This window comes from Propithecus coquereli, unplaced genomic scaffold, assembly GCF_000956105.1.
Source record: "Propithecus coquereli isolate 6110/MARCELLA unplaced genomic scaffold, Pcoq_1.0 Scaffold223, whole genome shotgun sequence".
Lineage (NCBI taxonomy): Eukaryota > Metazoa > Chordata > Mammalia > Primates > Indriidae > Propithecus > Propithecus coquereli.
The window spans coordinates 4,074,799-4,088,909 of record NW_012147523.1 but is presented as its reverse complement, the minus strand read 5'-3'; the positions used below and the strand labels follow the sequence as shown (position 1 = coordinate 4,088,909).

At 45.4% G+C, this 14,111-nt stretch overlaps 2 protein-coding genes across 2 annotated transcripts in view; one reads left to right on the top strand and one right to left on the bottom strand.

Annotated features, from left to right (window-relative positions):
* Positions 1 to 12,752, top strand: part of OTOA (otoancorin) — a 64,600-nt gene extending 51,848 nt beyond the window's left edge. The window contains exons 23-28 of the mRNA XM_012644937.1: positions 515 to 670; positions 6,682 to 6,824; positions 7,050 to 7,186; positions 7,711 to 7,808; positions 11,067 to 11,262; positions 12,673 to 12,752. Of these exons, the coding sequence (XP_012500391.1) occupies positions 515 to 670; positions 6,682 to 6,824; positions 7,050 to 7,186; positions 7,711 to 7,808; positions 11,067 to 11,262; positions 12,673 to 12,752 (810 nt within the window). The remainder of the gene's footprint in view (positions 1 to 514; positions 671 to 6,681; positions 6,825 to 7,049; positions 7,187 to 7,710; positions 7,809 to 11,066; positions 11,263 to 12,672) is intronic.
* LOC105810879 (60S ribosomal protein L15-like) lies at positions 2,692 to 3,431 on the bottom strand. Its single transcript, XM_012644929.1, is given in 1 exon segment — positions 2,692 to 3,431. A coding segment is annotated over 1 exon segment (681 nt). The 3' UTR covers positions 2,692 to 2,750.
* Positions 12,753 to 14,111: the final 1,359 nt, after the last annotated feature.

The window sequence follows — 14,111 nt, the reverse complement described above, 5'->3', positions numbered from 1 at the left end:
TGAGAATATTTAAGATCTACTCTCTTAGCAATTTTCAAGTACACAATGTATTATTATTAGCTATGGTCACTATGCTGTATGATAGATCTCCCTATGTCTGTTTTAAATGATGTCTTTGTCTGTTCAGGCTGCTATAACAAAATATCTTAGACTGGGTAACTTAGAAACAGAAATTACTCACAGTTCTGGGGACTGGGAGTTCTAAGACGAAGGTGCTGGCAGGTTCGGTGTCTGGTGGGGGCTTGATTCTCGTAGATGGAGCCTTCTCACTGTGTCCTCACGTGGTGGAAAGGGGCTAGCTAGCTCTCTGGGGTCTCTTTTATATGGCACTAATTCCATTGATGAGGGCTCCACCCTCACAACCTAATCATCTCCCAAGGCCTTACCTTTTAATACTGCCACTGGGAATTAAGTTTAAGTATATGAATTTGCGGGAGGGAGGACACAAACACTCAGATCACAGTAAATATCATCACTAATGTTCAGTCTAATGTATTTTCTATTCCACCTAAAGGTTTGGGACATGCCTCCTTACTGGAGAGAACACCATATCGTCTCCCTGGGGCGCATTGCTTTGGCTCTTAATGAGAGTGAGCTGGAGCAGCTGGACCTCGGCTCCATAGACACTGTGGCTTCCCTGAGCCAGCAGACAGAATGGACCCCAGGACAGGTTGGTAGATGTTGCTGGATCTTTTAAATATTCCATTTGTCTCTTAATTTTGCTTGAATTTGCTGTATGTCTTTGAACATGTAGTATTTATAATAGCTGCTTTCATATCCTTGCTGCTAATTTCATCATCACTGTCATTTCTGAGTCTGTTTTTATTGACTGATTTTTCTCTTAGTTATGAGTCAATTTTCTTGCTTGTTTGCAAGCCTAATAATTTTTTTTGGATGATGGGCATTGTGAATTTTACATTGTTGCGTGCTTGATTTAGTAGTATTCCTTCAAAGAGTATTGGGCTTTGTTCTGGCATACATTTAAGTTACTTTCAAGTCAGTTTGATCCTTCTTGTGCTTCCTTTTGAGCTTTATTAGAGTGAGTCCACAGTGACTTTTATTCTGTGGTTAATTTACCCCCATTACTGATAAATGATCCTTTTGAAGATTCTACCCAATGCTCCATGTATTTCAAGACCTCTCCACTGTGGCTGGTGTGAATGTAAACTATTTCCATCTTGATATGAGCTCTGGGACTTGCTCAGCCTACTATTTTCTGATGACTCTTTCCTTGCTTATGTGGAATTTTATTCCTTGCATGTGCAAATCAGCACTCAGTACTCAAGAAGACATTTCTTCAGATTTCTGGAACTCTCTCTCTAGGCAGTTTCCTCCTATCCAGTACTTTGCCCACAAATGATAGGGGCCCTGGCCTCTGAACTTGGATCTCTGTATCCTCAATTCAGCTGGACCGCTGGGCTTGTTTAGGTTCCCCTTCCTGACCCATGGCCTGGAAATTACCTGTGGGCAGTAAGTGAGGGCAATTTTAGGGCTCACCTTGTTTGTTTTCCTTCTTTTAGAATTATGGTTGTGTTGTTTAATATTTGGATGCAGTTATTTAATATATTTTGTTCAGTTTTCTAGTCGCTTATGGTGGGAGGACAATTCCTGTGTCAGTTAATCCCTCACGGGATAAAGAAGTTCTCCCCAGAATTTTAATTTTTTCAATTAGGAGAGAATTTCAGGGCATCTAATCCATGGTACTGCTGGAAAGGGAAGTCTTAGCTCTTCCATGTGATCTTCCTTCACAGGCAGCTCTCTCTTGGTGGTCATTTTCAGCAATGGGCTTATAAACTACCTGATTAGCTACCTTATGAAAATGGATCTCTTTATTAGTTTTTGAAAAAGTCCCAGCATTAACTCCAGTCATGTCGTTGCCTACCCTAGAACAATCCAGGCCTGCATCAGGGAGTGGAGTCCATCTCCCCATGACAACATTGGCTCAGAGTGGGCGAGGGTATGTGGTAGGCTGATTAAAGCCCCCCAAAGATGTCCACATCTGAATCCCTGGAGCCTGTGAATATGTTACCTTATGTGGCTAAAGGGACTCTGAAGATGTGATTAATTTAAGGATCTTGAGATGGGGAGGTTATCCTGGATTACTTGAGTGGGCCCGATGTAATCACAAGGGTCCTACGAGGGAAGCAGGAGAGCCACAGATACAGATGATGTGACAATGGAAGCAGAGGGATGCATAAAGAGATTTCAAGGTGCTTTGCTTCCGGTTTTGAAGATTGAGGATGGGGCCATGAGTTGAGGAATGCAGATAGCCTCTCAAATCTAGAAAAAGCAAGGAAATCTCCCTAGAACCCCTAGAGGGAACACACCCTGCTGCTCCAGTTTAGGATGTATGATCTCCAGAAGTGTAAGACAATAAATTTGTATTTTTTAAGCCACTGATTTTGTGGTCATTTGTTACAGCAGCAGTAGGAAACTATTATAATACAGGGTAGGTCTCCAAAGAAAAAGCATGGTGTTGCTATTAAACGTGGTGAGAACGGATGCCGAGCAGGCTAAACCAACACACGTCCCCTACTCTTATGAGCTTTTTGTAAGCAAGGTTGCCACGTCCTCCTCTTTGGCTCTGCGTGGTGCCATTCGAACAGAGTACAGAGTGAATGGTGCCCCCTGGAGTTGGGAAGCAGGGAGGGCCTGGCTGCGAGGATCAAATGAGTTAATACATAGAAAACATTTTTTTTTGACCGTCCTAAATTGTTTATTAGGTATGAATTTTACAAACATTACTTATATTAGCGGTAACGGTGGAGCTGGAGAGTATTGCGCCTTCTCCAAGCTGCGCGGCGAGAACCACCAATAGTGTGGTGGAACTTATGGCCCTTTCCAAGGCCACGGCTCTTGCGGCCTGCAGATGTCAGCCCACGCATCTCCCTGTGCTTGTGGATCGGTTTGGTGATCCACTGGGTGTCAGGATTTCTTCTGATAGCTTTATGGAATGGATCAATGAGGATAACCTCAAAAAATTTGTACGTGGAATCTTCACCAACCCAGTAAGAATTCAGGACTCTTAGAGCCCCACAGTGGCGTCCAGCTCGCTCCTCGGCAATGGACTGAAGGCTTCAAGCAAACTTTAGCTGGTTAACACCATGATGGACAGGCTTGCCATAGGTTGCACCCTTAGGAACTGGGCGTTTGCGGCCACCACGGCGCACACGAATCCTATATATGACATAACCTTGCTTGGCCTTGTATCCCAGTCTGCGCGCTTTATCCGGTCGGGTGGGGCGGGGAGCCCTGTGGCGCGCAGAGAGCTGGCGGTATTGCCGGCAACTGACCCTCAGAAGGAAGCGCATTACATCGGACTGCTTCTTCCTCCATAGCTCCTGGATATACCCATCTTGGCTTTCCTGATGGCTGCCGCCAGTCAGAAAGGAAAAAGGCATAGAAAACATTTTGAACAATATCTGGTACATAGTAGTGAATAAAAATCAGACATTTTCGTTGTTGTTGTCATCACTGTCATTGTTGTCATTGTCATCATCATCATCACACGCCCTTTCTCTGGGCTAGTTTCCTCATCTGCAAGATGAGAGGGTTAGACCCAACAATGTGAGATTCCTTCCACCCGGATATTCTATAATCCTGTGGCTCTGTGACTCTAAAACTGGTTTTGACTAGTTTGAGAAGTGCCATATCACACTTCGGCTATTAAAATCATTCTATTTGCAGTCTGGGAGAAACAGAAAAATACATCCAACTGCGAAACTAGGGTATCTCTTTCCTTTTGCACCAATTTTAATTCCCGTGGATGGCAGTGAGATTTATCAATATGTTTGAAGAGGATATGAAAACCTAACATTTGCATATGTCATTTGCAGTCAGTTCCTCAACTTTAGCTCCCAATCAAACCCTCAAATGCATGTTTCTAGATTAATAGTCAGACCTGATGGAACTACATTAACAGACAGTTCAGCTTAAAAACCAATATAAGGGAAAAAACTATTATAGAAGCCAGAGGGATGAACAGAGAGATTAAAATCTTACAGCTATTCATTTTTCAGCAGTTAATATTGCCTAAAAGTGTTGGTATTAATTGTCTTGGAATCATTACATATACTCTGGTCTAGTCATTCAAGGAAATATATTTTGACTTATCACCTTGCAGGCTGAGCTTGCATTTTCTGGGTTTCGGTGGCAAGGACAATTTAATACCCCATATCAAAGTAATTTTATTTGAATTGTATTTTTGCACTTTCATCTTAAAATGAGCATGCCTGATAGTTGGGGAGCACAAATTGCTATGAGTCAACTAGTGAAATCCGGTAGTGAAGACTTAGTAAGAAAAAACTAAAGGCTGACTTAAATCTCCATCTTTTCTCCATGGCCAAACATCTTCACTAGCTAAGAGAGTAGGCTCTGGGGTCAGCCTGCCTGGGTTTTGAGCCTAGAACCATTATTTTCTAGCTGTGTGACCTTGGCCTCATTACTAAATCTCTCTGTGCCTCAGTTTTCTCATCTGTGAAATAGGGATAATATTAATACTTACCTCATAGGGTTGTTGGGAGGATGAGATGAGATAGTATGTATAAAGTGGTCAAAATAGTGCCAGCATACAGTAGCATTCAATAAATGTTAGCTATTATTATTTTGGGTGCACATTCCAATTCAGTCAAAGACATTTAAGTCTAAGCATAGTAAGACTGAACCTCCCCCACAATAGTAGCTATGAGCCTTGTAATCACAGAGGACAATTATCAAAGACACTGACCAGTCCAGTTTGCAGAAACGTGGGAAATCTCCCTGAAGCCAGGCCATCACATGAAGGCAGCAAAGTGGTGCATTTCAAAGGAGTATATTGCCTATGACTTCTGTAGGTCACTCCTTCAGATGTTCATTCATTCATTCATTCACTCAGGGGTACTTACGGAACTCCTACTGTGTGGCAGGCATTGTGCTAGGTGCTGGGGACACAATGTTGAACTACCGGATATGGTCCTTGTCTTTGGGGAGCCTTCTTGGTGACACAGACAAAAAAGTGAGTGATCAAAGCGAAAAATTAAAAAAATTGTGATAATTGATGCAGAATACGGACGAGGTGCTCGTAGGGATAGTGGGGAGGGAGGCTGTTTGAGGTGGGGGAGTCCAGAGGGCAGTCTTCTCTGAGAGGTAGCATTTATACAGACCTAAGGGACAGGAAGCAACGGCCACGTGAAAAGCGGACTCTGTGGCAACATTTCACAGTCTTTCCCAACACTCCCTCTCGACACTGGGAGTATCCATATCGTGTGATGGGGATGACTAATGTTAGAGATGGGAAGATTGACTCTATCTTGGTGACTTTCACTCTCATTCGAAGATGTTTGTCCTTGGATGTCTCCTCCCCATCTTTGCTTTGTGAGCTCTTATAATCTTTCCACCTCCCCCCATGAGGACTGTAGGATCTGGGCTTTATTATACAGCTCATTTCCGAGGGATTGGCTTGGATGCTTCCTCAGGTCCAACATAGGCAGATCAAATGAATCAGGGCTTGTTTAGTTACAAGTGACAGAAAACTCAACACAAACCAGCTTGGGCAAGAAAAGAATTTATTGACCCCCATAGCTTAAAAGTTGAGGGATAGAATTCGGGTAACTGGATCCAGGAGCTTCAACACTGTTTTTGGGACTCTATCTCTCACCATTTTTTTGGACTCTGCTTTTCTTTGTGTTGGCTTCATTGAGAGGAAGGGTTTCTCCTCCTCATGGTGGGTTCTGGAAGATCCTCGTGTATATCCTTCTAAGTTCAAGTCCAGAGTAAAGAAAGCACTTCTAATTGCTCCAGCCAAAGTTCTGATTGGCTCTGGGTGGATCACATGCCCAATCAAGAACCAATCACTGCAGCCAGGCTAAGAGATGACTTAATTGGCCAGGACTGGGCCATATCATCGCTTCTGGAACTCAGGGAGCAGTTAGTTTTGACTGAACCACATGAAGTAAGAGTGTGGGAGGGGTGGATCTCCAGCGGAAGTAATGAACAATGAATAGCCGCTATGACAGAATTACAGAGACCCTATACATCATCACCCTTAAATAAAAGCTCATTCTAAAATGCTTTAACACCAAGGCATTTTATGTACTACTCTCTCTGGAATTAAAGAGCAAGGGGCAAATATATTTCTGTAGGACCACAGAGGAAGAAAAATTCATTCTGGCTGAAATGTCATGAAGAAGGTGACGTTTGAATCGACCCCAAAAATAAAAGGATGGCTGATTCTAACAGTTAGAAATGAGAAGGGCATTTCAGATGGAGGGACTGACTTGTGCAAAGGCAGGGAGGCAGGAAATTGGAAAGTTTGATTGGAAAGTTGTGGAAACAGCTGCTGGAAAATTTTGGATCCTGATGCAGAAGAACTTGAATGTCCAAACTCTCTGAAGGTCATAAGAACGACCTTCAGAAATAAGCAACAGATACAGCACACGAGTGCCTTTAATATCGGCGAAGTATACAACAGATTCATTGCCTAAAGACGCCCCCATAGATCGGGGGGCATACTCAATTGAAGCAGCATCTTAAAGACATTATTAATCTGGATGTAGTGGCTGGGATGAAATGGAGCGGGATTCCAGAAGGGTATGGCGGGGGATTAGTCAGGAGTCTATGGCAACAGCTCAGTTATCCTCACAGGCCTTGGGGTCTTGATCATCCCTGCATAGTTCATCTTCTATCCTTTCTCATTGTTTGTAGGCTAAATCCATTCTGCAAGGGTTCTTGGATGATTCAGACTATAGTATCCAGGATCTGAAGAGCTTTCATTTAGTAGGCCTTGGTGCAACCCTGTGTGCTATGAACAGCACCGAAATCCCACTTATAAAGAACTCAGAATTCAGGTAACCAAAATGCTAATGTGTAAAATGGCAAATGATTCATTCATTCATTCATCCATCCATCAACATGTTGTTCACTTCCTGATGCTTTGAACATTTCTGGGCTAAAACAGGGAGTGGGATTAGCTGGATCCTCTCTTGGTGCTGAGCGTACTTCCCGTCTGCATGCAATTTTCTTTTTTTTTTGGCTGGAGAGTTCCCCAAGCTCACCTGTCCCTCTTTAACCAGGGTGGTAGTGGCCAGAATTGGGACCCTGCTCTGCAGCACCCATGTCTTGGCCGAGTTTAAGAGGAAGGCAGAAGTCGTGTTTGGGGATCCCACTGAGTGGACCAGCTCTGTCTTGCAGGAACTTGGGACCATTGCAGGTAAGTGGCACCCTAAGCATACCTTTCTCTCCGTTTCCAAACTTACATCTGGAGACTAAAATAAAATAAAATAAAATCATCCTTGGCTACATGTAGAAAACATTGATGTAATTAAGTAGAACCTAGACTTCATGATTTGAAGTTGCAGAGGGTGGGTCTGCAAATATGCTTTTAAACAAGCTCTCCTGGTGATTCTTGTGTACACTACAGTTTGAAAAACACTAGTTTAGAATGTGATTTAATTGGCCCCATAATAGGTTTATACACAATTTGAAAGTGTGTAAATTGAAGCTCCTTCTGGGCCTACATTTCACTGTAGGTGGCCAATCAGGGCTAATGTGACCCACTTTTTTTTTTCTGAGTTGATTAAGGAACTCGATTCCCCAGTGTGATTTTCAGGGCCTTTTGTAAGGACTGATGCTTGCCTAGAACACGCAGAACTGTACATTATGCAGCACCATTAATAAAACAAGCGCAGTTCCGATGGCTTGAACTAAACCCTCGTGATTCCTTTTTCTCCCCAGCTGGATTAACTAAAGCAGAGCTCCGGATGCTCGACAAGGATTTGATGCCGTATTTCCAGCCATCAGCAATAAAATGCCTTCCTGATGAGATATTCAAAGTAGGTGCTCAGTTCTTCAAGGAGAAATGGAAAGCTTGACCCTATTTCAAACCACATAGGGACAGGCCTTGGAATTTAGGGGTTTGCAACCAGGCTTCTGCTGATCGGACCAGAGGAGACCTGTACGCCAACAATGGATGCTCACAAGATAATTTTAGGTTTTTTTTTTACATTTTAAATTTACATTTTTTTTTTTTTTGAGACAGAGTCTCATTGTGTTGCTCGGGCTAGAGTGAGTGCCGTGGCGTCAGCCAAGCTCACAGCAACCTCAAACTCCTGGGCTCAAGCGATCCTCCTGCCTCAGCCTCCCGAGTAGCTGGGACTACAGGCATGCTCCACCATGCCTGGCTAATTTTTTCTATATATTTTTAGCTGTCCAATTAATTTCTTTCTATTTTTAGTAGAGACGGGGTCTCGCTCTTGCTCAGGCTGGTCTCGAGCTCCTGAGCTCAAGCCTCCTCGGCCTCCCAGAGAGCTAGGATTACAGGCATGAGCCACCGCGCCCGGCCTAATTATATTTATTTTAATGGCCACCTTCTCTTCTTAGCAAGTGCTACTGCTTTCCTATTTATGGTGGTGTGGCAGGTTCATAAGCCCTATGTAAAACCCTTGTGGACAGATATATTTCAGAATTCAGAATTATTCAGATTTTTAAAAGATCAGCCTATGCATATACTGTATGTAACTTAACACAAAGCACCATGTAAACCAAACACGTTCATATTTCTGCAAAGAAATCTATGACGAGTCACAGTAATTAGAATAAATAGAGACTATGAAGAAATAGCCTCACAGCAATTCAGGTCAAGTTTTGCTGATAAATAAGTTTGTCTTAAGCTTTGGGAAGAAACTTCCCATTTTCAGACTTTTTTGGACTTCAGAATGGCAGATGAGGGATTGTGGACCTGTATAAATAAATTCAAGTAAACCATTTTAGTGGATTGAAGGAAAAGTATTAAGAAAACTACGATAGGGCTATGGAAGAAACTGAGAGGGTGGAATTGGATGAATTGAAGTAAGAAAAGCAGGCGATCCAGCGAGAGGTCCTCGCTTCCTGTCTACGTACAAGATTAGGGGTGCGTTTGCGGCGGGCAGTCTGCGCCGATGAGAAATGAGTTACCGTGGTGTTTTTGCTTGCTGGGCAATGTGGGAACACATCCCGTCCACCAGGATAAGGCACACAAACCAGGCTAGACAAACTCCCAAGATGCCACATCCCTGGTTCATTTCAAGACAAACAGCCAACCTTGAACTACTTCAGCACCCTGAACAGCTCCCAGTACGGAGCGGGCACAGTGGCCATAAATTAGCAGTCCTTAAGGTCATTGAGCAAATACCTGCTTCCCCTTTGGGGCGCTCTGCGTGGGACAGGCAGCTTGGTCCTGGATGCTGGCATTTTGCTGAACGCTCTTTTGGTCTTGTTTGGAGGGCAGTCGTGGCTACTTGACCACCTACTCTGCGGTGGGCTCCCAGCTAGGTGCACCTGGGGGTGCCCTGGTGAAGGGGTTATTACACACTGCCTTCGGGGGCCTGGAAGGTAACATAAAGAAGTGCAGTGGGCTGGGTAGGGACCGAGGCAAACTGGAGAGCCCTGCCTAAAGGGGAGGCTGCTTCTCATTTCTAGCACATTAATGCAGTGTGACCGTGTGGGCCCAGTTTTGCTCAATATTCCTTTTTGTTTTTTTCTAGAAGAAGCCAAAGATTCTCATATGGAATCTCTTGATAATTAAATGTTGGCAGCCAATCTGAATTAATTTTTTGAAAACACAGTGCAGTAGGCCTAGAGATTCCATCTGGCCTGTGGGTCACAAGTCAGCAACATTGGAAAAATAGGTAATTCCTACAATACAGACCCCGCGTTAATGGCAGATGTAAGCCAGAGGGCACCTATGCCGTGTGTATGTGTGGCAGGAGGACAGGAGGTGATGCTGAGTTTCGGAGGACAGGTCAGCTAGGTGGAGGGGGAGGAACAGGCAGAAGGAAGTGCACAGAAAAGTGCTGCGTCCTAGGGACTGTCAGTGTTGACGCTAATTCTCCTGGAGTGGGGAGGGCCAGAGGTGAGGCTGGACAGGCCGGCAGCACCCAGGGTCTTGGCCATGCTCAGGAGCATGAGCTACGTCCTGCAGTGGGGTGCAGGGAAGGGCCCTACATAGAGAAATATGATTCCAGGGAAGCTCCTGGACAGGAGAGGAAGATATCTGAGAGAAGAGAAAGGGATGAGGGAATACAAACACCTTTCCCAGATTCTTTGGGGCCCTTAGAAATTAAGCAGGATGATTTTGGAGTCCCCTCTTCAAAAGTGGAATCCTGCCACCCCACCTTATTCCAGTCCCACTGGGACTAGTCACCAAATCCTTTGAGCTGGAAGTGACTTCAGAAAACATCTTGTTCAGAGTCCTTAAAGACATAGTGTATCAGGCAGAATTTCCCACTCCTGTGGTCCATGGCAGACATCATGTGTAGATTGCCGCACTTTCACCCCACTGAGCCCTAACAGGACTCACCAGGCAGTGTTCAGGCAGTCATGCCAAAGGACAGAATCTATCTGCAGAGGAGATGAGATCTCTGTGTCATCTGAACATCTTGTCCAAAAGCCCAGAGAGGCTGTGTAACTTACTTGAGGCGACACAGCCAGAATGTGGCAGAGCTGGCGCTCAGATTCTCAAATTCAGGTTTTTGGACTTTAGGCCTGAAATCAGTGTTTCCTGAGGTGGAGGACTTGAAGCCTTGGGAAGGTACCTGGCTGGTATTGCGCTAAACAACATTAAGTCACGCAGTGAGAAAATCGTGACTACCCTTTCAACTCTCCTTTAACACTTGTGATTACTTCAAGGAGGAAGTCTTAGTTTGGAGCAGTAACACCTCTATAATGCTTTTTATATCCTCTCTCTCTTTCCCTTTCTCCCTCCCTCCCTCCCTCCTCTCTCTCTCAAGGGGCCAGGGGTTCAGATGTTGTTGGCCAACAAATCCAGCTAGGATTCGACAATGTTGTTTTATTTCTTTTGGCTTCTATTTAATGCTTGCTTATGGCAAGTCCTGCTGGTTTTCCATTTTTGGAAATTTCCATTTAAAGTTGTCTATTTTTAAATACATTTATTTTAGTAGCAAAAGAATGATCTAATTTTAAGGAAACATCTTAAAGAGGAGCACACACGGCAAGGGGTGTGGCAAAGTTGTGCGGACCCCGGGCGGATGACTGAGTTCGGGCAACCCGGGGAGGTCCCCTCTCTGAGGGCGCTGTCCCCTCTGCCCCCGCAGGAGCTGTCCGCCGAGCAGATCGCCTGCCTGGGTCCCGAGAACGCCGCGGCCGTGACCCACGCCCAGCGCCAGCGGCTCAGCACGGTACAGCTGCAGAGCCTCCAGCGGGCGCTAGATGGCGCCAAGGCTCAGCCCTGGCAGGACGCGCCGGCCAGCGCCGGTCCCACTAGGACCCCAGCCTCGCGCTCTCCCGCAGGTGAGCGGAGCTGCCAGGCCCTTGCCCTGCCTCTACATCCTTCCCTGTCCTCCCTACAGGGCCTGGAGAGGAAAGGTTACTAAGATTCAGGGTGGGGTCTCTGACAGTCATTGGGGATTCGGCACTAAAACCCAAAGTCCCTACCAAGCTTCACATAAATGATTCTCAACTCTGGCTGCACTTTAAAGTCACCTGGGGAGCTTTAACGGACTTCTAGCTCCTGGAGCTTCACCCAGAACCAATTGAATGAGGCTGTCTCAGGACTAAATTCATTTCAATGCTTCCTCTGCATCCTCCCTCCTCTCACTGTCTGGTATTGATTAATGCAACCTCTATATTTGGGCACCTACAGATTCCAAATCAAAACATTTAAAGCCTGAAAAGGTATGTAGTAAAACCTGTTCCCCTGTCCCCTAGCCACCTAGTTCCCTTCTCCAGAGGCAACCGGTGTTACCAGCTTCCTGTGTATTCGTCCAGAGATATTCTGTGCGTACGCAGCAAGTCAACATAGATTATCTCCACACTTTTACAAAAGCTTATTATACACCTTGTTCTACACCTTGCATTTTCATCTAACAATATACCTTGGAGGCAGTTCCATATCTATACACAGGAGCTGTGCAATTTTTGGTTTTATGGCTATGCCAGAATGGTGTTTAACCAGATCTCTGTAAATGGACATTTCACTTGTTTCTAATTTTTTACTGTTACAAACAATGCTGCAGCCAATGACCTTGAATAATTTGCATCTATTTGAGTGTGTCTGTAGGATAAACTCTTCCAAGTGGGATTGCTGGATCACAGGGTATGTGCATTTGTAATTTTGATGAGTGTTGTCAGATCGCCTGCAGAAAGGCAGGACTCGTATTTCCTTGAAACAGCAGTGTCAGAAAGTGATGAGGGCCCTTTAAAAAGATGTTCCCTGCCTGACCCCAGCCAGGTGAGATCCTAGATGCCCTTCTTCTGTTCACCGCACAGTCCTGAGTGAGGGCTGCCATTGGGTGAACCCTTCCTGTGGGCCAGACCCTTGATCTGTTTCCTAATCTTGCTTAATGATCAGAATCACCTGGGAGTGATGCTTAAAATACAAATTCCTGGGCTTCTTTGCAGACTTGCTGAATCAGACTCTCGAGGGAGGATCATAAAATTTGCATTTTTAACAAGCTCCTCAGGTGACTCTTACAATTAAGGCAGATCTGATACTGTGCCGATTCACACATCTCCTTTAATTCTCTCTCACTCCCCCGCCTCCCACTCCTTTGGGGTCATTGTTCCCATTTAAGAGATGAACAAATCAAGGTTTGGAACGCAGTGGTCCTAGAGAGAGACTCAGGGAGTTGGGTGTGATGCGTCCGTCCTCTGCAGGCTGCTGAGACCTCACGTGTACTCTTGCCTTGTGTTTGCTTTCAGGAGCTCCCGTCTCTTGGGGCCTTGGACTTGGCTGCCTCCTGCTGGGTCTAATGGCCAAGCCCCTGTGGGGAGTGGCCTGAGTGCGTTGCCCCTTGGGTGCCCCAAGCAGCTGGCCAAGGTGTGCCGAGATGGAGGGTGCTTCGGACTGTGGGAGACCCTCGCCTGGACCAAGAGCCTCAACTCGGGCAGAGAGACCCCTGGGCCTTGACATTTAAAAGGCCCCAAAAGGAAAAATAATTACTAAAAATGATCTTGCAAATTTTTAAGCCAGCCAGTCTCCTCAGCAGGGAGCCCTTCCCTGTTCCATTTGAACCTCTTTTATTTTCCAGCTCGGAGACAGAGCGCCTGTGGGGAAGGAAGGGTGACTTCTGTTGACAGCATGAGGACCTTACGTACAAGTTACTGCCTTCCCTCCTGAGAGAGGGGGGTGCAGGAAAAGGCATCCTTGTAGTCAGGGCCTGATCTGGTTTCTACTCCGGCTTAGTCTTACTTACTGGGGGCCACAGGCTGCATTGGTCTTCTCCTTCTTCAACATTTAGCAGAGCTGAAATAAATGAATCCCTCAACAGAAGCCAATATTCGTACCTGATTGCTGGGACTAATTGATGTTTTGGTGGGCGCTGCATTGCCTGGAAATTAAAACATTTAACATGGCTCAACGTTAAATCAATTTGAAAATACATTTTCCAGATGCTTTCTATTTCTTTGGGAGTCAGCTGAATGAACGGCTGTGGAGTTATCAGTTAAGCTTTCAAAAATATTCCTTTTTATTTTTTTTGGTGGAGGTAGAGGCCCTTGGGGTTTAAGTTGCTCTGGGCTTTGGAAGATGGGTTGAAATAAAAAATAAAAGTACCTTGGGTAAGTCAGTCACCGATGTGATACTGGCACTGCCGAACAAACTCTGCCCACTGGCCCGGTCCTTCTGGGGGAAAGCTACTGAAGTTGCCAGGATGACCTTGGCCTTACGCTCAGGAAGTCAGGGGTCAGGAAAGGGGGACAGCAGTGGTGTTTGCCAGCACCCGGGTATTGCACCCTCTCAAAGGCACAATTCAAGCTGTTTGGCGTTCCTCGGGTGGTAAGCTAGACTTCCTGGGTGCTTCTGTTCTTCCACCAGCACCTCTTGGTTCCTGTCTGTGGTCCCCCATCGACAGTGGACGTCTCATCTGGAGATGAGAAGAAAAGCCTGCGTGAGTTTCCAGAAATGTATGCTGCTCCATAAGAAGCGGGTGGATTTTACAAAGCCATCGGTAGGTGTTGTAGAGACTCGTGTGTATTTTCAGATGTCACATGGTTATCATAGAAAATTAAAAGACTGCAGTGTGAAAGGTGTGGCCCACCCTACAGGTGTAATTTAGGGTCTGATTTGGTTTTCCTCCACCCTGGCAGGGAAGTGGCAGCTAATGTTGCTTCTCAAGCACAGATCATTTATCTTGTTACAA